Consider the following 23,960-nt stretch of genomic DNA (forward strand, 5'->3'; position numbering starts at 1 on the left):
TCACGCCCAGCCTGTATGGAGATTTCAGGAAGGACCCAGGGCGAGGGTTAAGCTCCCTGCATTCACCATTAAGTCTGTGGTATTCCTGGTGTCACCAGAGGAATGCAGGAATGGTTGTCATCACCACCAAGAGACAAAGGACAGCTGGTTCTATGAAGGCTGTGAGAAATCAGCTCTTAGCTATCTAAGTTCAAGACCGCAGAGGCCAGAATATGGGACCAGAAGAACATTCCAGAGTCTGGGTCATTGGAGAAGGGAAGACCCTCCCACCCCACCTTGCTGCTCCATGAACAGTACAAACTCTGGAAGCCTCCCAAGCAAATCTGTCCGTTACCCTGAATTTTCACTCCAGAGCTTGGGATGCCCCAGGCAACAGCATTCAGAACACCAAGCCACCCTAAGGGGAACCATCCTAGAAATCTCACGTCTAGGCCAGGTGTAGAGGCTCATGCCTATAATCCCAGCACTCTGGGAGGCCAAGGCAGAAGGATTACTTGAGGGCAGCTCAAGACCAGCCTGGTCAACATAGTGAAAACCCATCTGTACTAAAATTAAAAAAAAAAAAATGGTGTGGTGGTACACACCTGTAATCCCAGCTACTCAGGAAGCTGAGGCAGGAGAATTACTTGAACCCAGGAGGCGGAGGCTGCAGTGAGCCAAGATCGCACCCCTGCATTCCAGCCTCGGTGACAGGAGACACCATCTCAAAAAAAAAAAAAGAAAAAAGAAAAAAGGCATCTCATGTCTTCATGTCTTCCTTGGGAGTAGCCTTGCTAGAGCCTCTGATTTACAACCCCAGACACATGGGGATGCACTTTCCTGGGTGAGCTGAAGGCTCCATCCCGCTCCTCAGGCCAGGCCTCTAAGGCCTCCCTGTCTCTGGACATCCCGCCCCAGGAAGAAATCATCATTCAACTCAACAGCAGCTTTCTCTGGTGAACTTCATGTCATCAAAAGGCTGGGCTCTCTGCATCTGTCTTATCTAGTCAAATACTGAAATCATTTTGGGAGGCAGAGGCAGGAGGATCGCTTGAGCCCAGCAGTTCGAGACCAGCCTGGGCAACGTAGTGGGACCCTGGATATACTAAAAAAAAAAAAAAAAAAATAGCTGGGCCTGGTGGTATGCACCTGTAGCCCCAGCTACTCAGGAGACTGAGGCAGGAGGATATCTTGAGCCCAGGATTTCAAGGCTGCAGTGAGCTATGGTTGCGCCACTGACCTTCAGCCTATTCCAAAAAACACCCACAAATACTGAAACCAGATGAAGCCCTCGAGGACCATGGGCTATTCCATTCTTTTCTTTTCCTATGGCAGCCTCATGGCCACATGGCAAGCCAGGCTGTCTACTTCCTAGTTCCCATGGGACTCCCCTGGAGAGAGGAAGGCTGAAGCCATGGCAAGGCTAGAGCAAGGGTGCATTCCATGCTTGCTGTCCCCAAGCTAACCCTCCCTGGGCAACACTGACAGCAACATGCAGCCACCTCCAGCTCACAAGGAGCTCACTGGGCCTGCCCAAAGGGTCCCGCTCAGCCCTGGCCAAACGAGGCCCAGATCCCTGCACCGACACCTGAATGTGGTTTTGCATTTGTTCTCTGGAGCTGCCGTGACGAAGCACCACAAACTTACTGGCGCGAAACAATGGAGTGTATTTGCTCACAGTCCTGGAGGCCGGAAGTCTCAAGTCAAGGTGCCGGTAGGGCCGCCTCCTTCCGAAATCCACAGCAGAGCCTCCTTCATTGCCTCTCTAGCTTCTGCTGTTTTCCAGCAACCCTTGGCTTGTGGCTGCGTCACTCCAGTCTCTGCTTCGTCACAAGGCTTTCTCTGTGTGTCTCCATCTTTTCTCTTCCCATAAGGACACCTTCATGTTGGATTTACGGCCGGCCCCACTCCAGCACGACCTCATCTTAACTAATGACATCTGCAACCACCCTACTTCTGAATAAGTTCACATTCTGAGGTTCTGGGGTTAGGACTTTGCATCCTTTTAGGGGATGCAATCCAACCCATAATGGGTCTCCCCATAGCCCACACCACCACCTGCCTAACCCACTGCCACTCCCTTCCCCCGGCCCGGCCCCTGGCTAACTCCAGCTCATACTTCAGACCACAGCTTTGAGGCCCATTCCCTAGGAGACCTCCCCTGACCCCTCCTATGCTCTGTGTCCCTGCAGCAACTGTCACCTATGTGACATCACCCTATGTAACGGCTTTTTTAAGACAGGGTCTCACTCTGTCACCCAGGCTAGAGTGCAGTGGCATGATCTTGGCTCTCTACAACCTCTGCCTCCTGGGTTCAAGTGATTCTTCAGCCTCCTGAGTAGCTGGAACTACAGGTGTGCACCGCAACACTCAGCTAATTTTTATATTTTTGGTAGAGATGAGGTTTTGCCATGTTACCCAGGCTGGTCTCAAACTCCTGACCTAAGGTGATCCACCCGCCTCAGCCTCCCAAAGTGCTGGGATTGCAGGCATGAGCCACCACACCCAGCCTTTTTTTTATTCTTTTAACCTGTGTCCATAGATGAGCAGCTCCTGGAGGCTGATGCCTGTGGCTTGTACTCAGGACTATTGCAGGTGTCCAGCTGGGGCCTGGCAGATATGCCCCCACCATAAGTGTCCGCCCCACCGTAAGGGCCTGGCAGATATCCCCCTACCACAGCGCTGCACTGAGACTACCTAACAGTAATGAGCCTTGTTCCTGGTCAACACTGCTCAAAATGTGGCTCAAGGGCTGTTTGCAAAAGGGCCACAGAGGAGCTTGGTTAAAAGTACAATTCCTGGCTGGGCACAGTGGCTCACGCCTATAATCCCAGCACTTTGGGAGGCTGAGGTAGGTGAATCACTTTAGGTCAGGAGTTCAAGACCAGCCTGGCCAAAGTGGTAAAACCCCATCTCTACTAAAAATACAAAAAATTTAGCTGGGCGTGGTGGCACACACCTGTAATCTCAGCTACTAAGGCAGGTGAGGCAGGATAATCACTGAACCTGGGAGGCGGAGGTTGCAGTAAGCCAAGATCGTGCCACTGCACTCCAGCCTAGGCGACAGAGCCAGACTTTCTCTCAAAAAAAAAAAAGAGTGCAATTCCTAACATTTGGGGCTGGACAATTGAAAAAAAAGAAAGAAAAATACAATTCCTAGGACTGTTCTCAGGCCTCTGCATCACGGGGGCCTCAGGCATGTACCTTTTTGTTTGTTTGTTTTTTAAGGGATAGAATCTTGCTCTGTCACCCAAGCTGGGGCGCAGTGGTACAATCATGGTTCGCTGCAGCCCCAAACTCCAGGGCTCAAATGATCTTCCCACTTCAGCCTCCCAAGCAGTGAGACTACAGGTGTGTGCCATTGTATCTGGCTAGGTTTTTTCATGTTTTTTGTAAAGACAGGATCTTACTTTGTCCAGTCTGGTCTCAAACTCCTGGGCTCAAGTGATCCTCCCACTTGCGCCTCCCATAGCGCTGCAATTACAGAGAGATGAGCCACCATGTCTGGCCAGAAATCAGCATTTTAGACAAGCTCCCAGAAGATTCTCAAACACCCTAACATCTCAGAACCACCATCCTTGGACTTTGATTATGGGAGTAAATCTAAGACCATCTTCCCAGAGACCTACAGGTTGCAAAGGGTGGAACCTGCCTATATGAGGCTGCACCAGTCCTGGCCCTGGGACCCCCTTCCTAGCTATGATCCATTTCCGAGGCCATCAGCCCTAGGCCCATTGTGGGTGGGGACATAGCTGGCCCTGCTCCCCACCAGATGCTATTCCTGGGAGGAGAATGCAGAGGGAGGAGCAGCTGGTGGTAAGCGGCCCTGGCAGAAAATGCCATGGATGGAACTCTGGCGGTCAGGCAGAGCTGCCCAGGGAAGACAGTAATGGAAAAGCCCTGGGGACCTCAGGCCTCTAGAGGAGGGAGAAGCAGGGAGGAGGGAAAGGGGAGTGGAAAGAATAGCGTCAGGAGCTCAAGTATTCTCCCCTAATCAGCAGTAAGACCTCAAGCAAGTATTTAAACATTTCTGGGCATGTTTCATTAGTAATAAAACAGAAGAGAAAAATACCCACCCTGCCTATCCATCAGGCTTGCAGTGCCTCATCCCACTACTATTGATGGAGCGCCTATGAACTGTCACAGTGAGAGGAATTCTGAAACCTGGAGAGGACTAGAATGTACAAGATATTTCTAATATCAAGATAAAGTGAGGTCAGGCAAAGTGGTTCATGCCTGTAATCCCAGCACTTTGAGAGGTTGAGGCAGGAGGACTGCTTGAGCTCAGGAGTTCAAGACCAACCTGGGCAACATGGTGAACCCTCATCTATACAAAAAATTTTTTGCAGCCTGATTCACAATAACCAAAAGGTGAAAAGAGCCCGGCTGTCCATCAGTAGATAAATGGATAAACAGAACGCGGTCTATCCACACAATGGAATATTTCCCAGCCATGGAAAGGAGTGAAGCACTGCCACCTGCTACAACACGGGTGAACCTGGAAGGCGTGGGGCTAAGTGAAAGAAGCTGGACACGAAGACCACATTTATCTGAAATGTGTGATTCCATTTATATGAAAGTCCAGACTAGGCATATCCATAGAGACAGAAAGCAGATTGCCGGTTGCTGGGGAGTGGGAAGGAATGGATAGTGGGGGAGAACTGGGGAGCAAGTGCTAAAGGGCCCAGAGTTTCTTTTTGAGGTGATGAAAAATGTCTTAAAATTGACTGTGTTGATGACTGCATATATCTGTGAATATACTAAAATCTACTGAACTGTAAGCTTTAAATAAAAAAATTACATGATGTGTGAATTATATCTCAATAACCTGTTTGCAAAAATAATAAAGAGCTGGGTGTGGTGGCTCACCCCTGGGATTACAAATCCCAGGACTTGGTGAGGCTGAGGTGAGAGGTGGCTTGAGGCCAGGAGTTCAAGATCAGCCTGGGCAACATAGGGAGACCTCTTCTCTACCAAAAATACAAAAAAATGAGCTGAGTGTGGTGGTGTGCACCTGTAGTGCCAGCTACTGGAGAGGCTGAAGTGGAAGGACTGCCTGAGCCCGGGAGGTTGAGACTTCAGTGAGCCCTGATTGCACCACTGCACTCCAGCCTAGGCAACACAGTGAGACCCTGTCTCAAAATAATAACAATAATAATGTGTCTTTGTTTTCTTTCTTCAAAACCTAATTAAACCCATTGTCTACCTTCAAAATATACCCCCAGTCTAACCATTTCTTACCACCCCTGTCCCTGCCAGCTCCATGGCCCAGCCACTGTCATCTCCCACCTGGACTGTTGATGTCACCCCTTCCTGAGCTGCCTGCTTCTGTCCCCCATCCCCTGTATGCTCCCTGCACAGTGACAGAGTGCTCCACATACTCCCTCCAGTGGCTTCAACCTCATGCAAAGAAGAGGCCAATATCCTGTGGTGACCCGGAGGCCCGTGCCCTCTGGCCCTGCTTCGCCTATGACCCCATCTCTCCCATGTGCCCCCTTATCTACTGTGTCCAACCACTCTGGATTTGCTCTTCAGGGCCCCTCCTGTGCCCTGTGCTTGCTTTGCTTTCTGCTGAGAATGTTATGTTCATGCTTCCCAGACAACCATCTGACTCACTCCTTCCTCTTCTAAGTCTGCTCCAATGTCACCTGCTCCATAAGGCCTTCCCTGGCCACATATTAAATTACTGAATATTGTCTCCTAGTCATTCTTCCCCATCTTCCATCCCTAGTTTTTCTCCATTGCATCTGCCACCTTCTAATAATCTACATAGCTTACTCAGTTTCCTGTCTGTCAGGGATTTTGTAACCGCAGCACCTAGGGCAGACATTGGATGGACAGATGGATGGATGGATGAATGGAAGGATAGATGAATAAGCAGATGAATGGATGGATGGGTAGATTAATGAAAAGATGGATGAATGGAAGGTCAGATAGACAGAAGGATGGATGGATGGATGAGTAGATAAATGGTGGATAGACAGATGGATGGGTACATGAAAGGATGAATCAAATGGGTGAATGGACAGATGGATAGATGGAAGGAAGAATGAATGGAAGGACAGATGAATGAATGTGTAGATAAATGAATGGAAGGATGGATGAAAGGAAATATGGATGGACAGATGAATGGAAGGATGAATGGGTAGATGGATGAATAGAAGATAGATTGATGGGTGGGTGGGTGGATGAATGGATGAATGGACAGATGACAGATGAATGGAAGGATACATGGATGGATGAATAGATGGATAGATGGGTGGATGGATAGGTGGGTGGATGGATGGGTAGAAGGATGAATGGATGGATAGATGAATAGACGGATGGGTGAATGGGTAGATGGATGGATGAGTAGATAGATGGGCGGATGAATAGGTGGATGGGTGTATGAGTGGGTGAAGTGATGAATGGAAGGGTGGATAAATAGAAGGAAGGATGAATAGTAGATGAATGGAAGGGGAGATAGATGAATGGATGGATGGATAGATGGATAAATAAATGGGTGGATGTGTGGATGGATGGATGAATGGATGGGTAGATGGGTGGGTGATGAAAAAAATGGATGGATAGATGAGGGATGGATGGGTGGATCCATGGATAAATGGGTGGATGGATGAATGGACGGATGGCTGGATGGATAGGTGGATAGATGGACAGATAAATGAATGAATGGCTGGATGGAAGGATGAGTGGACAGATGAATGGAGAGATGGATGGATGGATTGGTGGACTGATGGATGGAAGGATGGAAGTGTGGGTGGGTGGATGAATGAATGATGGGTGGATGAGTGGATGAATGGACAGATGTGATGAATAGGTAGATAGATGAGTGGATCAATGGATGGGTGGATGATAGATGGATGGGTGGATGGAAGGATGGATGAATGGATGGACCCATGGTGCTGGTAGCAAAATGGAAGACCTTCCTTCAACCCCACTTGGGTTCCAAGAGACAAGAGAGGACCCAGATTCAGAATCAGAGAAGTACTTGCCTAGGAGTAGTGTGTCCTCAGGCCATGTCACCTAACCTCTCCAGGCCTGTTTCTCATTAAAAAGCCCCAGAGGAGCCGTTTCCACACTCTTCATCATGTGACAGCCACATGAACTGAAGTGCTGAGTTGCAGGACCTCCTCTTAAAGACCTTAAGATCTTATTGGAGGGAAAAGCAAGCAGGCAGAAGTTGGAACCAACTTCAGGGCAGCTCCTGAGCAGGAATGTGAACTCAAAGGGCTTAGCAGAGGAGTCCACTAGGAAGTGAGGTCATTTGGGGTGAGATACTACAGGAGCCCAGCCAGGTGTGTGGAGACAGTGGCTGTGGTTAGGAGAGTGGGACACAGCCAAAGAAGAGCCTGGGATGCTGGTCTAAGAAGGGCAGCCTGGGCTTCCTGGGCCAGGCCTCCCTGACCATTGGTGGCCACTTCTGAAAAGGCCTGAAGACCCCGGGACTGGGGAGAGGTGGCGACCAGTCTCCTCACCCCTGTTCCCCTCCAGAACTGGGCTGAGCCACAGCCACCAGCTTCAGGGGCTGCCCAAACACCCCAGACTCTGAGTTTGGGACTCCTACCACCTGCAGTGAGAATACACAGCCTTCTAGTTGGGGACCCGGTATTCTAGAATGGAAGAGGTCATAAGAAAGTGAACTTCTCAGCAACATTCAAGAAGATTCCACTCACTTATGTATTCACAGCAGCATTAATCACAACGGCAAAGACACAGAATCAACACAGGTATACATCAACGGTGGACTGGATCAAGAAAATGTGGTACATCCACACCATGGAATACCATGCAGCCATTAAAAAAATCATGTTACTTGCAGGACAATCGATGCAGCTGGAGGCCATTATCCCAAGCAAATTAAAGCAGGAACAGAAAACCAAAGACTGCATATTCTCACTTAGAAGTGGGAGCTAAGCACGGGATGCACATAGACATAAAGAGGGGAACAGAAGACACCGGGGACTACCAGAGGGGGAGCTGAGAGGGGGGACAAGGGTTGACAAACTACCTACTTGCTACTATGTTCACTATTTGGTTGACAGGATCAACAAAAGCCCAAACCTCAGCATCATGCACTGTAAGAATGTAAAAAACCTGCACATGTACTCCCCTGAATCTAAAATAAAGTTCACTCGTAAGTTCTTTCTCTGAGGAGCTTCTGCAGAAGAGGTGCTTCCATATCCTGCACCATCTCCCACTTGGGAGCTGTGCCCAGGGCCAAGACTGTAAGGGGGCTGCATGCTGGGGGCTCGTGAAGAAGAAGAGCTGGGCCTCAGGTCACAGAGCAAGCTGGTCTAGGGCTTCTGGCTTCTTGGTCCCTTACTCTTTTCATCACAGGGGCAGCCAGGACCCAGAACTCCATCCCTTTGCCCCCTCTACTTCACCCTGTATCAGAGGCACATGCCCTAGGAGCTGGGCAATTCTGGTCAATTCTTCCCACCTGGGCAGCCACCCTCCTCCCTAGCACCACTGCTAGGCTGGGCAGCTGCCTCTTGGGATTTGCTGCCCTGGCCAGCTGTCCATCCGTTCATTCAACACGCTTGCCCGGGTGTGTCTGCAGAGAACCAGATTAGCCAGTGGGGCAACACATGGGCTATGGAACCAAGAGGACCAAGGAAACAAGTACCCCTTCTACCCAGTGGATGACTATCCCCTAGGAGAAAGCCCCCCCAAAATTAGTGTCTCCCTAAAATTCATATCCACCTATAACCTAAGAACATGACCTTCTATGGAAACAGGGTCTTTGCAAATGTAATCAGTTAACATGAAATCATACTGGATTAGGGTGGGTCCTAAACCCAATGTCTTCAGTGTCCTTAGATGATGAGGAGAGGACACAGGGACACACAGACAGGGGAGAAGGCCACATGATGACAGAGGCAGAGAGTGCAGCGATGAAGCTACCTACTCAAAGAATGCCAGGAATTGCTGGCAACCACTGGATGCTGGGAGAGGCAAGGAAAGATCCCCTGCATTTGTTTCTTGAGACAGAGTTTAGTAATTGTTGCCCAAGCTGGAGTGCAATGGCTCGATCTTGGCTCACTGTAACCTCCGCCTCCTGGTTTCAAGCGATTCTCCTCCTTCAGCCTCCTGAGTAGCTGGGATTACAGGCATTCGCCACTATGCTCAGCTAATTTTGTATTTTTAATAGAGATGGGGTTTCTCCATGTTGGTCAGGCTGGTCTCGAACTCCCAACCTCAGGGGATCCACTCCTCTTGGCCTCCCAAGGTGCTGGGATTATAGGTATGAGCCACCATGCCTGGCCAGGATCCCCCTTAGACCTTTCAAAAGGAATATGGCCCTGCCAACACCTTGATTTCAGGCTTTTGGCCTCTAGAATTGTTAGAGACTAAATTTCAGTGGTTTTGGCCAGGCACAGTGGCTCACACCTGTAATCCCAGCACTTTAGGAGACCGAGATAGGACTGCTTGAGCCCAGAAGTTCAAGACCAGCCCAGGGAACACGGCGAGAGCCCTGTCTCCACAAAAAATACAAAAATTAGCTGGGTATGGTGGTGCATGCCTATAGTCTCAGCTACTCAAGAGGCTGAGGTAGGGGGATCACTTGAGCCTGGGAGGCAGAGATTGCAGTAAGCAGAGCTCACACCACTGCACTCCAGCCTGGGCAAAAGAGTCAGACCCTGTATATAAAAAAAAACCTGCTATGGTTTTAAGCCACTAAGTTTGTGGCAGTCTGTTACTGTAGTCCAGGAAGATCGTATAGGAACCAATACCTAAGCCTGGCACTGTGAAATCGTCCCGACACCACTTAACGCTGAGCCGAGCGTTTTCACCATCCCCACCGCCCCAGATCCTGTTGTCACCATCCTGGGGCCCACATGCTCTGAAACCAGGCTTGAACCCCCTTCCATGAAGCATCCCCCAACAACGCTCCCCCTTTCTCTGCACTCTTAGGCTGCTTATTTTTAGCTGCTGAGTATGTCTACCTTATATGGTTCTCTACTCATGTCATGAGCAGGGACTGTCTCCCCTCCTAGTCTGTAAGCTCTTTGAGGACAGAGAATCCCAAGGATATTAACAGTCCTAAGCAGGGGCGGCATGTTGATGGATTCCCCTGGTTGGTCAAGTTTCACGATATTTCAGGAAACTGGAGGCAAATGTCAAGTCGTCACATACTTACAACAGTGATAACCTGTCATTCTTGTCATAGTTCTTTTAACCTTAGAAAGTATCTGACATCAAAAAATATTTTAAGCATCTGATAGCCATTTTCTTATTACAGTCATGAAACAGCCCCATGCTGGAAATAGGGCAAGAATCGTTATCCCCATTTTATGGGTGAAGAAACAGACACAGAGACGGTCAGGGGCTTGGTGGCTGATTTGTGACAAAATCAACATTTGCTGTGCTCCCAAGTCCTGGTGCTCCCGCTGGGCCCCACCCCAGGCCAGCTGCTTTGCCTCTGTATGGGCAGTCCCAGGTGAGAGGGACTTGGTGGAGTGCCCTCTAGATTAACTACCAAGCCAGAAAGTAAACAAAGGCAGGAAAAGAGGTGGGTTGGTGTCCTGGGAGCCCGAGGCCAGGATGACTTCCCCAGGGTAGGGTATTTGACACTTCTCCAGTTCTTTTCCAGATTCTTTCCAGGTCCTAGAAAGCACTCCTGGTCTCATGCCAGGCCCAGTGGCTCACATCTGTAACCCCAACACTTTGGGAAGCTGAGGCGGGAAGATCATAAGGTAAAGAGATAAGACCATCCCTGCCAACATAGCGAAACCTCATCCCTCCTAAAAATATAAAAATTAGCCAGACGTGGTGGCGCACTCCTGTAGTCCCAGCTACTCAGGAGGCTGAGGCAGGAGAATCACTTGAACCCAGGAGGCAGAGGTTGCAGTGAGCTGAGATCATGCCACTGCATTCCAGCCTGGGTGACACAGTGAGACTCTGTCTGGTCTCTTGACCACCTTGGGTAAGTGCAGGAAAAATAAGTATTCATCTACTACTTGACACTAAGTAATCAACAAATTGGCTAGAGGCCTCTCTCGTGGCCACAGGGGCACAGTTGGTCACATGAGGCCCTAAATGCTGTGTAAACTGGATGGCCATCAGTGACATGTCTGCCAAAGGAATGGCTTGATCAAGCCTTGACCTATTGCTACCTAGGGGAAGAAATTCTTTTTTTTTTTTTTTTTTATTTGCAACAGAGTCTTGCTCTGTCACCCAGACTGGAGTGCAGTGCCACAGTCACAGTTCACTGTAGCTGTGATATCCCGGCTCAAGAAATCCACCTGCTCCAGCCTCCCAAGCACCTGAGGCCACATGCATGTGCCATTATGCCTTGTTAATTTTTGTATTTTTTACAGAGATGGGATTTCTCCACATTGCCCAAGCTACTCTCACACTCCTGGGGTCAAGCAATCTACCCACCTCAAACTCCCAAAGTGCTAGGATTGCAGAGAAGAGCCACTGTGCCTGGCATAGGGGAAATTCTATAGGAGAAAACTGAGCTGGCCTAGATCCTAACCAAATGATCACCTGAAGGAGGACCAGGGGCTGCATTTCTGGCAGCAATCCAGTGGTGGGGAGAGGATGCGGGCTTCCAAACCCAGGAGCTCTCCCCTGAGCTCCCAGCACAAGCCACTTCCTACAAGCCAGAACTCCAGGCCAGACTTTGCCTGCACCTGTTTGAGCTCAGAGTGCAGTTCCTGCTCTAGAGGCACCCAAAAATATCTGAAAGGGAGGGGAAAAGGCAGGGACCAGCTGGAAGAAAACAGGCTAGAGTCTTCGGAGGGCTGAGAGAAAGAGCCACTTGGCTCAGCATTCAAGGTTCTTCCCAACTGGCCCCAACTCATCAGGGTGGCCTCATCTCCCCTGAACGTGAGCCCCACATTCTAGCCAGGGCTGGCCTCATTCTGTCCCAGACAGTGCCATCCTCTGAACTTCCTCACCTCCTGGCTTTGGTTACTATCTTCAGATGTCTCTGCCTGCACAAATCATCTGCTCATTCATTAGACATTGTTGACTGCCTTGAATGAGCCAAGTGTCATGCTACACTGTTAGTGATGAAATACAAGCAAATTAAACAAAGGCACAGCTCCCATCCTCCCGAAGCTGACCGTCCAGTGATCATCCCCTCCTTGCAAGTTGGGCTGAAACACTGTCCCTCTGCACAGCCAACCTTCCCCACCATCTTCTGAACTCCAACCAGAGTGAAAGTTGGCTGCCAAGGGTGTTAGTTACATTTTTTTTTCAGTGTGTGTCATCTCCCCAAATAGAAGGTCGACTCTTGAGGGCAGAGACACAACTCGTTCCCACTTGCACAGTGCAGCTGGCCAGGACCTCACAGGGCTGACAAGGGGCCGAGAGCTGGGCCTTGCAGGGAGGGACCCACAGCTGCTTCACCTCCCACTGCTCTCATCAAATGCCCCACTCTCTGCTACCTCCAGCCCGAGGCATCTGAGATTGTGTCATACCCTCATGCTTCTATCTGATCCTTTCATGCCCTCATCCCTAACCTCAGTATATCCTGCTTTTCCAACCTAAAGGGGACTCCCAAGGAATGCTGCATCTCTCATTTCTTCAGGACTTGGGGCCCAATCCCTCCTCTCCTGCCAGGACTAGTCACAGCCTGCACTCATTCCATGCTTTTTTTTTTTTTTTAAAGATGGGGTCTCGTTCTATTGCCCAGGCTAGAGTGCAGGTGGTGCAATCTTGGCTCACTGCAACCTCAACCTCCCAGACTCAAGCCATCCTTCCACCTCAGCCTCTCGAGCAACTGGGACCACAGGTGCATGCACTACATCTAACTATTTTTAAAATTTTTTTGTAGAGATGAGATCTCACTGTGCTGCCCAGGCTGGTCTGGAACTCATGGGCTCAAGCAATCTTGCTGCCTTGGCCTCCCAAAGTGCCAGGATTACAGACGTGAGCCACTGTGCCTTGCCTATTAATTAAGTCTAATAAACTATTGCTTTAATTCTGATTTAATTTGGTGCTTTCATTCTGATTCTGCCCCCCTCCCTGAGATGGGGCAGCTCAGCGATGGCTGCTTTGGAAGTCCTCTGTGAGGGACACTGAGAAAGTGACAGGCAACAGGCATGTCCCCAAGGTGAGGGGGCAGCTGGGACCTTGACTATGAGTAAAACCACCTTCAGGGCTACAAAGGGATGAGGGAGGCTGAAAACAGATGGAACAGGGCTTCACTGATCTTAGAGAAAGAAGACAGCATAGGCTGCTGCCATTGAGGAAATGGATCAATCTCCAGACACTCAGTTAAATCCATCCCATTTGCTAAACTGCACCTACCCCTGCCAAGTCCTGCTGAGGATATCCAGCTGGGGAGGAGCACAACAGACTGGGACCTCTGGAGCACTGGGCAGATCCTGCTTGGCAGCCATGCAGCTATGCTCGCCATGGCTCCAATTCATTCATTCTTTCTTTCACCCATTCAGGACCCGGAAGAGAAACCCCTGCTATGTAGTTCCATCCCTCTGCACTCAGAACTGGCAAACTATTTACCACCTCTGTGTTGAGATTTAGGAACTTTGGGTAAGACCTTGATAGCCAAATGGGAAATTCCATCTTAGGGACGTCTTCCTTGAGCTAAAATTTTCTGAATCTTCTGAAATACCAAGAGATTTGAGCAGAGTGCCCATCTATGCTGTGAGCCATCTGCCTCCACTGCAATGTGTTGCAGATCTTCCCCTGACCAGGGTCTTGGTAGCAGGGACAGGGGACAGAGTAGGGACCCAGCATAGGGAGGAAATGAAGGAGCCAAACAGGGTGGAGGTGGAGTCTAAAGATCAACTTTTAGCTCTGAGAAGACAGGTGAGTCCAGGGGCAGGGGTCCCTGAGGAGCCAGGACTCCCAGAGCAAACTCAGGAGAGAATAGAAGCCAGTCCATCACCTTGTGCCAAAGTGAGTCCCACCAATGGGCCACAAGAGGGGCACAGGCCTCACAGCCAGGAACACACCATGAAAAGGACCTGAGGCTGGACTCCTGTCCCCAGTCCACAAGGAACAATGAAAACCACAGTTAGCTGTGTGCAGTGGCTCACACCTGTAACCCCAGCACTTTGGGAGGCTGAGGCAGGAGAATGACTTAAGCCCAGGAGATTGAGACCAGCCTGAGCAACACAGTGACATAATGAGACCATGTCTCTACAAAAAATAAAATTAGCTGGGTGCTAGGTGTTGGTGACACATGCCTGTAGTCCCAGCTATTCTGAAGGCTGAAGTAGGAGGATCGCTTGAACCCAGGAAATCAAGGCTGTAGTGAGCGATGACTGTGCCACTGCATTCCAGCCTGGGAGATAAAATGAAACCTTATCTCAAATAAATAAATAAATGAATGAGGACTAAGGTCATCATCTGGGTAACTCAGGCCATATATCCACTGAGCCTATTTCTACTTTAAAAAGCTAACCCTGGCTGGGCACAGTGGCTCCCACCTATAATCCCAGCACTTTGGGACGCAAGGTGAGTGGATCACTTGAGGTCAGAGGTTCGAGACCAGCCTGGCCAACATGGTGAAACCCCAACTCTACTAAAAATACAAGAATTAGCCAGGCGTAGTGGCAGATGCCTATAATCCAGCTACTCAGGAGGGCTGCAGTAGGAGAATCTCTTGAACCCAGTAGGCAGAGGTTGCAGTAAGCCAAGATCTTGCCACTGTACTCCAGCCTGGGTGACAGAGCAAGTCTCCGTCTCAAAAAATAAATAGAAAATAAAAAATAGGCCAGGCACAGTGGCTCACGCCTGTAATCCCAGCACTTTGGGAGGCTGAGGCAGGCGCACCACCTAAGGTCGGGAGTTCAAGACCAGCCCGACCAACATGGAGAAACCCTGTCTCTACTAAAAATACAAAAATTAGCCAGGCGTGGTGGTACATGCCTGTAAGCCCAGCTACTCGGGCAGCAGAGGAAGGAGAATCATTTGAACCCAGGAGGCGGAGATTGCAGTGAGCCAAGATCGTGCCATTACACTTCAGCCTGGGCAACAAGAACAAAACTGTCTCAAAACATAACAATAAATAAAAAATTAAAAAGTTAACCCCGATGGAGTCAAAATGCAAATACAGTGCTTTGCCCATCATGGACTCAACAGACATCTGATCAGTAAATATTTTAGATCAGGGAGCTTGGCGTTGAATTTTGCCCTCTACAATCTCCAGCAGGTGGCTCGAGGCAGCATCTCACCAACATTCACTGTGATGAAAACACTGCTCCTTACCTTGGCCTCCCAGTTTCCTCTCTCAGGCTTTACCCAGCTCTCCTCCAGCCCTGGAGAAAAGGATCCAGTCTTGCCCAACCACTCAATACCATAAAACTCGGGGCAACTTGCCTTTCTACCCCACAAGTGAAGATGGGGTGGGGTCTTTCCCATCTGTGGCCTTCCATGCCATCCCTCACAAAACCCAGCGCAGATCAGGATCCACTAGCCTTGCTCCCTACTGACTGGCACTGGGGGTACCAAGTCTGCCTGTAATGCATGGTGTCCATCTGAGATCCCCTCAATTCTCATGAGAGCCACAGTGCATCCCTAGTAAGGCCTACTCAGACCTTTCTTCCTCTCCTCGAGCGCGCCGAGGTCTCAGTCACCACGCCTCCCATCTCTCCCTTGTACTCTTCAATCCTTCCCTCACCACAGGATCCTTCCCTCTTGGCCCAGGAACACACTTACTCTTCTCTAGTAATGAAAAAACTTTTCAGCCGGGAGCAGTGGCTCACACCTGTAATCCCAGCACTTTGGGAGACCGAGGTGGGTGGATCACTTGAGGTCAGGAGTTTGAGACCAGCCTGGCCAACATGGTGAAACCCCGTCTCTACCAAAAATACAAAAATTAGCCAGGCATGGTGGTCTGCACCTGTAATCCTAGCTACTAGGGAGGCTGAGGCATGAGAATTGCTTGAACCCAGGAGGCAGAGATTGCAGTGAGCTGAGATCACGCTACTGCACTCCAGCCAGGGCATGGAGAATTTATATATATATATATAAATAAAATTAAAAAAGAAAAAGCTTTTCTCAGCCAGGTGCGCTGGGTCACACCCATTATTCCAGCACTTTGGGAGGCCAAGGCAGGTGGATCACTTAAGTGCAGGATTTGAGATCATCCTGGGCAACACAGTGAGTCTTGCCTCTACCTAAAAAAAAAAAAAAAAAATTAGCCCAGCATAGTGTAGTCCCAGCTCCTCAGGAGGCTGAGGTGGGAGGATTGCTTGAGCCCAGGAGGTGAAGACTGCAGTGAGCCTTGATCATACCATTGCACTTCAGCCTGCACAACAGAGTGAGACCCTGTCTAAAAAAAGTAAATAAAAAGGTAAAGAAAAGAAAGTCTCTATCTCTGCAAACCCATATGCTTGTAAGTTACTGTTGCTGGCCTTTATTTCTCCCGAACTTAATTTTGAAGAGTTTCTGTGTCTAAAGATGTTGCCTCCTCACCCTCACCAAATCCCCTCAAACCCTCCTTGGTCAGTCACCTCCTGGTTGTCAGAAGCAAAACCTCCTCTCCCTCGGCATCTCTGTGATATTCAATCCTGTCTCTCCTGGATCTCTTCCTATCTTTACAAAATTCATTTCTCTTCTTCCTCTTCCTACTCCTCAAACTCAGCATTCATCAAGGACTGGTCCTTAAATTTCGTCTTTGTCTCTACCTGTTACAGCTACCTGGGTGACCTCAGAGCCTCCCTCTCATCTTTATGCAAATGAATCTCACTCCTAAATGCCCCAGTCTGACTTCCCTCCTAAGCTCCAGTCCTGCCTTTCTAATCCCTGCCATCTCCATGCAGATGGCCCACCAGTAGCCAATCTTTCTAATGACCCAAACGGAACTTTTTTTTTTTGAGACAGGGTCTCACTCTGTTGTCCAGGTTGGAGTACTCTGTTGCCCAAGTTGAGCTGTGCAATCACAGCTCACTGAAGCCTCAGCCTACTGAGCTCCCGCAATCCTCCTGCCTCAACTTCCCACGTAGCTGGGACTATAGGTACCCACCACCATGCTCAGTTCATTTTTCTCTTTTTTTTGTTTGAGACGGAGTCTTTCTCTGTCGCTCAGGCTGGAGTGCAGTGGCACAATCTTGGCTCACTGCAACCTTGGCCTCAGGTTCAAGCAATTCTCTTGCCTCAGCCTCCCAAGTAGCTAGGACTACAGGTGCACGCTGCCACACCCAGCTAATTTTTTGTGTTTTTTAAGTGGAGACAGGGTTTCACCATGTTTCCCAGGCTGGTCACAAACTCCTGAGCTCAGGCAATCCACCCAAAGTGGCCTCCCAAAGTGCTGGGATTACAGGCATGAGCCACTGCATCCAGCATTTTTCCAGAGATGGGGTCTCACTATGTTGCCCAGGCTGGTCTCAAACTCTTGGACTCAAGCCATCCTCCCACCTCTGCCTCCGAAAGTGCTGGGATTACAGGTGTTACAGGTTTGAGCCACTTCATCCAGCCCCAAACTGAACTCTTAAAACCTGTTAGTCTCTCTTATGTTCCCAGTCTGTTTTTCCAGCAGGATCATTGCCCCATTGACCTCGACCGAACCTTTAAGGGTTCCCTGCCCTGGCCTGGCTCCCAGGCTGGGAAGCCCAGAGATTCTATACCAGCTACCAACTGGGTCTACTACCCCTTCTCTCCACTCCTATCCCCTCGCCCATGTTCACACTCCCTCACCTGCCTCTCTGGAATGGCTGACTAATCAGTCTCCCTTCACCCTACTTTTCCTACCAACAACCGCCAGATGGATCTTCCCTGAGCCCTTGGTGGTGACCCACTGCCCACTGAGCAAAGCCCTGCTCCACCTAACCAGGCCCTTCACACTTTCAGGGCTAACCTTGCCTTCCAAACACGTCCCACCACCCCCACTTCATCCGTCTGCCTTCGTGCAAGACGGAACGATGCTCTCCTTTCCTGGGCCTCACCACAGCCCCATTGCTCTGGCTCCTTGAGTTTCCTCATCCTGTTCTCTCAACTCAGAATTCCCTTCCTGCCATCTCTCTGCTCTGAATTCTGCTTTCTTCAAGGCCTAGCTCAAATATTCCCTCATCTGTAAAACCTTTCCTGATCCACTCAGCTCAAGATAATCTCTGCTCTGCCTCCACCTTTTCCTGTGCCTCTCCAATGACACTGTGGTATGTCCCGTTTGACCAGATTCAGCTACATGCAAGGCAGAGGAGGCCTCCTCTCCCCTACTGAACTATAAGCGCTGAAGACAAAATGCCTTTCTCAATTCTGTTAGTATCATACCTCAAAAATAGCAGGGACGCAGTAAACTCAGGATAGGTTCAAGAATCATGGAACGCAGTGAGTTGTCTGAACGAGAGGGCTTTGCACACGTGAGCGATATTTACAAGTAAGGAGTTGTGCTGTGATGAGGCATGGATTTGGGTTGGGAGCAAGGCATATGCCCAGAGAAAGAGCTAAGCCCGGGCACTCTATCCCACAACCATGGCCCTCCCAGCACCCCACTCCCCCGGCCGCCCGCCTCGTTCCAGCCAGGATGCACAAGGCCTAGCCCTGGCTTCCTCCTGGAGGCCAGGACAGAGAGCGGAAGCAGCTGTCCTCTTCCTGTGCCCATAGGCTGACTCTCCCCAGCCCACTATACCCAAGCAGGCACCAGAGGGCCGGCTGGATGCTACCGGCCTCATCTGGACCTCCGTCTGGGGGATAAGTGGGTAGAAGCACTGGCCAAGGAGTAGAGAGACCTGAATTCCAGCTCTGGCCTGCCATGAACTCACTGCTTGATCTTTACTGTAATACCTGGATGTGGGACAAAACCAGCAGTTCCTAAACAGCAGTTCTACAGCCCACCACGCCAGGTGCCTTTTTTTTTTTTTTTTTTTTTGGAGACAAGGTCTCATTCTGTCACCAAGGCTGGAGTGCAATGGTGCAATCACAACTCACTGCAATCTTGACCTCGCAGGTTCATGTGATCCTCCCACCTCAGCCTCTCAAGTAGCTGGAACCACAGGCATGTACCCACACTCAGCTCATTTTTTGTTTTTCTTTTTAAAGACACAGTTTCAATTGAGACCATCCTGGCCAACATTAGCGAAACCCCGTCTCTACTAAAATACAAAAATTAGCTGGGCGTGGTGGTGCGCGCCTGTAGTCCCAGCTACTCAGGAGGCCGAAGCGGGAGAATCACTTATACCCAGGAGTCGGAGGTTGCAGTGAGCCAAGATCGTGCCACTGCACTCCAGCCTGGTGCCTAGCGACAGAGCAAGACTCTGTCTCAAAAAAAAAAAAAAAAAAAAGAGAGGGCCTTACTATGTCGTGCAGACTGGCCTCAAACTCTTAGCTTCAGGCAGTCCTTCCGCCTCGGTTTCCGATCGTGGAAAAGGGCTGGGATTACAGGTGTGAGCCACTGTGTCTGGCCAAAGTATCGCTTTTTTGAGAGATGTGTTCATTAGCACAGCCCAGTCTAGTAGTGTGCTCCAGACTCACTATGGGACCAGATGTCTCCTACAGTCTCACCTGGCCGCACCAAATGAGGAGTGAGGGAACCAGCTATGGGAACACAGCTCCAGGGACTGAAAAGGCTTCTGGGCTCTGTTCTCTCCCCAAGACCCCTGAGATTGCTACATTTTCTCAGCAGCCCTCCCACAGTGGATCCTAGCAGCTGGGCTTCCCTGTTGAGGAAACTGGAACACTGGCCTCTTTCTAGAAATAACAAGCCTGGGGTGGGAGAGAAAGCGGCAGGGAAGGGGCTTCCTGACCATGACTCTGCACCCTTGCCTCACAGGGTGGGCACTGAGCTGTGGGTGCTCACAGAGGGGCAGCCCCAGCATGCACCAGCCCCTCCCCATTGGTGTGGCTATGTGGGGCCAGGGGAGATGGGCATCTGAAACTAGGGCTGGGCTGGACATGAAGGATGAAGGATGGACAGAAAACCCCAGATCCCCAATCTCCATATCAAGCAACAGGAAGGACAATAGGAAGCAAAGAGGTCTTTGAATTCTGCCTTTAGCAATAAACACCAATGGCTTAAAACCAAAGAAATGCTTTGTCAGCAGCCTCCCACTCTCCAGGGAGACCAAAAGCCTTTGCCCTGCAAACTAGGGAAGCTCCCCCAGGACGGCCTTATCCACTGCACTCCTTTACCCCCTTTCACACTCACCCTATAGGCAGAGAGGAGCTTGGGAGTGTAGGCAGGATGAGGAAAGGAGAGGACCCTGGCCCTGGATATGCCTGTCACTGACTCGCTGTCTACCCTCGAAAAAGTCTCCCTATTTCTCTAGGCTTCCTTCCCTCCCTGGATGATGGTCAGACTGATCGAACCATTGCTAGGGGCCTTTCCCACTGCTCTTAAGGAGGAGTAGCCCCAAGCCAGGACTCCCAAAGGGGAGGTCTCAGTGGGCACAAAGGCCTGTGGGCAGCAGGTCGAGAGGTGGAGACCAGGAAGGCCCCCACCTGGCTGCTCCTTCCCTGTCCTGGCATGGACACAGATGACCAGTGGTCAGTGCAGGGTGGGGGGCGGTTCTTGTTTCCTCACAGGGAGCCAAGAAGAAGGGCTGCAGGGCGCATCACCCCAGTTCAGAGCAGCACAAGAGCAACAAGGGGGAAGGCACAGAGGAGAAGCTCTGTGGGGTCCCCACCCTAGGAATCAGGTGAGGGTGGTGAGGGAGAATATCTGCCACCACCCAGCTGAGGAGCAAGCAAAACAAGGAGGGAAGTTAGCACACAGCAAACAGGTGAGGGAAGGAGGTCAGGAGCCAAGATGTGACCTTTGGGTGGAGTGGTCTTTACAAGAGTGGCACAATTCTAGGGGGGAATCACCCACTAGGAAGGACTGTCATGATGGGGGCGTGAGGAAGCTACCTTGTGGGTGAGAACCTGCCGTTAGATGCAGGAGAAAGCCTCTTCTGGAGTACACAGTGCACAGTGGGACAGAGTCCTGATAAAATCCCCACAGCGGATGAAACCCACAGCCCAAGCGCTGAGCAGGGACAGAGGGAAGCTTCTAGTTGGGCCAGGGGCAGATGCACACGGTGGGACCCAGGAAGGAAAGACAGCAGAGAGAGGGGACCTGTGCACAAGCACCTGCCTGCCTCCTTTCTCCATGGCAAGAGGACCCAGCAAGGCATGCAGAACATTCCAGATGGCCAGTTCCTTCAGTGGGAGGAAAGATAAAGGATGTCCCTAAAAGGCCAAAAATTCTTGGGGCCCAGGGTGTAGAAGCCGGGCAGCTGGGGCTGGGCTGCAGCAGAGGAGGGGCCGCGAAGGGAGAGGGTGGCAGAGGCTTGGGGCTCCGGATCCAATTACGCGGTTGTTTCCATACTTAGCTGCCTGACAGCCGCCTGGAATACTCAGCACTCGAGCCGTTGCAGCCCCGCAGAGCCCAAATTAACTCAAGGACAGACAAGGGCAGGGCCCAGCAGCACATGCAGTGGCCGGAGCCCCCCACTTTACATCTCCAGTCCCTGAGGAATAGCTTTTGTTCCCACCCACCACCTGCTCTCCTTGCTGGGACCGTGCCCTTGCAATCCCCTATTCAACCTCAAAGACCTGAGAGGCTGGATTCCAGGCTTCCACAGTCCCAGGTACAAACCTAGGCTCAAAGCCCAGCTGGGGGAAGACTGCCGAGTCATGAAAAGATGTGGTGGGGAGTCCAGATCCTAGGGGGATCCCCAGAGCACCTCCCTACAAGCAACCCTGAGGGAAACCAGGCCTCAGGAAACTTAGGAAAAAAAGATGTGGCAAAAACAATCTGGCATCCCCTCCACAGCCTATAGATAACCCCCATGCTGCAACCCAAGCCACCACCTCTGCTACCCAAAGTGCTGAGATGTAAAGGGAAGCCCAGGCATGTAGAGCTGAGCCCCTTTTCTGATGGAAGCCCCCACCACCAGCAGAGGCTCTATTCCAGAACAGGCCCATTCCTCTTCTGAATTGCATCCAATTCTGTTTCCAGCCCTACCGCCAACTCTATTTCCAATCTTATCCCAAACCAACCCTATCTCACTGCTCCCAAAACTGTCCCCACCTTTGCCCACTGTGTCCCCCCTCTATCCTCCTCGATCACGCAAACCCAGGTCTCTTGCTGGAGTGGGGCATCCGCCTTATCTCCTACCAGGTGGGAGAGTCACCTCAACGACCTCCAGCTCCCAGACTGTGCTATTTTGTCCGTCTCAGAGGCTCCCCAGTCTTGACTTTAGGGGCCCCTCTTTCCCACATCTAGCGGCCGGACTCCTCTCTGACCCCGACTCAGGCCTCAGCTGTTTGCTGTTCCCGCTTCCTCTGGACTCCCCAAGAGCCCCACAGCTGCACTCCTCTCCAGCACCCATTTCTTTCTCTGAGGCCCCAGGACTAGGGAAAAGAGAAGGGTGAGAACGGTGACACCAGCCAGGAGCTGGGGTTTGCCGTCAGTCCTGACTCCCTACCCTACCCACGGTAGACAGAAAACCTTAAAGGAAGCATGAGTGCCGTCCAGACTGGGTCATGCTGGGAGGGCCCTACCTGCTTGTCCTGAGAGCAGGAGCGAGGCCAGGAGGCAGCCGAGCAGGACCAGCGCCCTCATGGTGACTGCCAAGAGAGCCCAGCTGCTCCTCGCCTCTATTTATACAGCTGGCCCTGGCAACAGCAGGCGGTGTAGGGGGAGAGGGGTCACACAGTCACTAGGGCAACTAGGAGGGCGTGATGGGGAAGAAGCCCAGACCCCAGCAGGCTGTGCGGAGGCTCAGCCTGCGCCGCCACTGTCCCAGCTGCCGGGCCCCAGAATACCGGGCCATGGCTGGATTCTCTCTACCGAACCCCTGCAGCCCTGGGATCACATGACATTGGTCACAGGGCGGGGGTGACGGGCCTAAAATGGAGCATCCCTTGGGCTGAGGTCATGAAGTTAAGAATCTGAGTCTTCCCAGAACTTGCAATAACTTGACCCGAAGTCTGGGCAGGTTAAGGACCTTGACACACCTGCACTGGACAAAGGAAGCTGTAAGGCAGCGCAGAAGAAATCCTATTTGACAGTCACTGATCTAGATGCTAGAGTGCTCAGCAGCTGGGTGCAGAGGCTCACGCCTGTAATCCCAGCACTTAGGGAGGCCAAGGAGCACGGAACACCCGAGGTCAGGAGTTTGAGACCAGCCTGATCAACATGGAGAAACCCTATCGCTACTAAAAAGACCAAAAATTAGGTGGGTGAGCTGGTGCATGCCTGTAATCCCAGCTACTCGGGAGGCTGAGGCAGGAGAATTGCTTGAACCTGAGAGGTGGAGACTGCGGTGGGCTAAGATTGTGCCATTGCACTCCAGCCTGGGCAAGAAGAGCAAAACTTCATCTCAAAAAAAAAGAGAGAGAGAGAGTGGTCAGCTACGGCAAACCTGCAACACGTGACCACTGAAGTCCAAAGCTACAGCTCTGAACAACCTTCCAGCCTCTGGAATAGAGAGCGTGCAGACCAGAGGGAGAGGGGCACGCTGAGATACAGTTGAGGCTGCAGTGTAAGTTGGAGGATGGAGAAACAGATATCTATTTCCAATAACCCAGAGGTTCCAGAACATTCAGTCACCTCTGCAAACTGCTTTTTTTTTTTTTTTGACAGAGGATCTTGCTGTCACCCAGGCTGGAGTGCAGTGGCACAATCATGGCTCACTGCACTTGACCTCCTAGGATCAATCAATCCTCCCAACTCAGCCTCCCAAGTAGCTAGGACAATAGTGCCACCATGCTCTACTGATTTTTTTTAATTTTTTGTAGATGGCCCAGAGAGCCAGTTGTAAGAAACCAAGGGAAAGCAGGCACTTGCTTGTCTGGTCAGGGGAATGGTGTCATTGTGAGGTGAAGAGATAGAAGCTGGCCTTGAAGGAAAGGAACTAAAAGTAAATTAGGGCCGGGCATGGTGGCTCACGCCTGTAATCCCAGCACTTTGGGAGGCCGAGGCAGGCAGATCACCTGAGGTCAGGAGTTCAAGACCAGCCTGGCCTACATGATGAAACCCCATCTCTACTAAAAACACAAAATTAGCCAGGCATGGTGGTATATGCCTGTAGTCTCAGCTACCCAGGAGGCTGAGGCAGGAGAATTGCTGGAACCCA

At 50.9% G+C, this 23,960-nt stretch overlaps 1 protein-coding gene across 4 annotated transcripts in view; it reads right to left on the reverse strand.

The window, feature by feature from the left end:
* The window catches only part of SRL (sarcalumenin), a 62,092-nt gene that overhangs the window by 30,811 nt on the left and 7,321 nt on the right, over nt 1–23,960 (reverse strand). For 2 of the 4 annotated variants that reach the window (XM_009009070.5, XM_009009069.5), the window contains exon 1: nt 22,384–22,454. The exons of 1 other annotated variant lie outside the window; for it this stretch is intronic. In XM_009009070.5, the coding sequence (XP_009007318.1) occupies nt 22,384–22,444 (61 nt within the window). In that variant the 5' untranslated portion in view covers nt 22,445–22,454. Of the gene's footprint in view, nt 1–6,971; nt 22,455–23,960 lie in introns of those variants that run through there. One more of the 4 variants, XM_035266800.3, reaches the window with a different exon arrangement.

The sequence above is a fragment of the Callithrix jacchus genome, chromosome 12, assembly GCF_049354715.1.
Source record: "Callithrix jacchus isolate 240 chromosome 12, calJac240_pri, whole genome shotgun sequence".
NCBI classification, from domain to species: domain Eukaryota; kingdom Metazoa; phylum Chordata; class Mammalia; order Primates; family Cebidae; genus Callithrix; species Callithrix jacchus.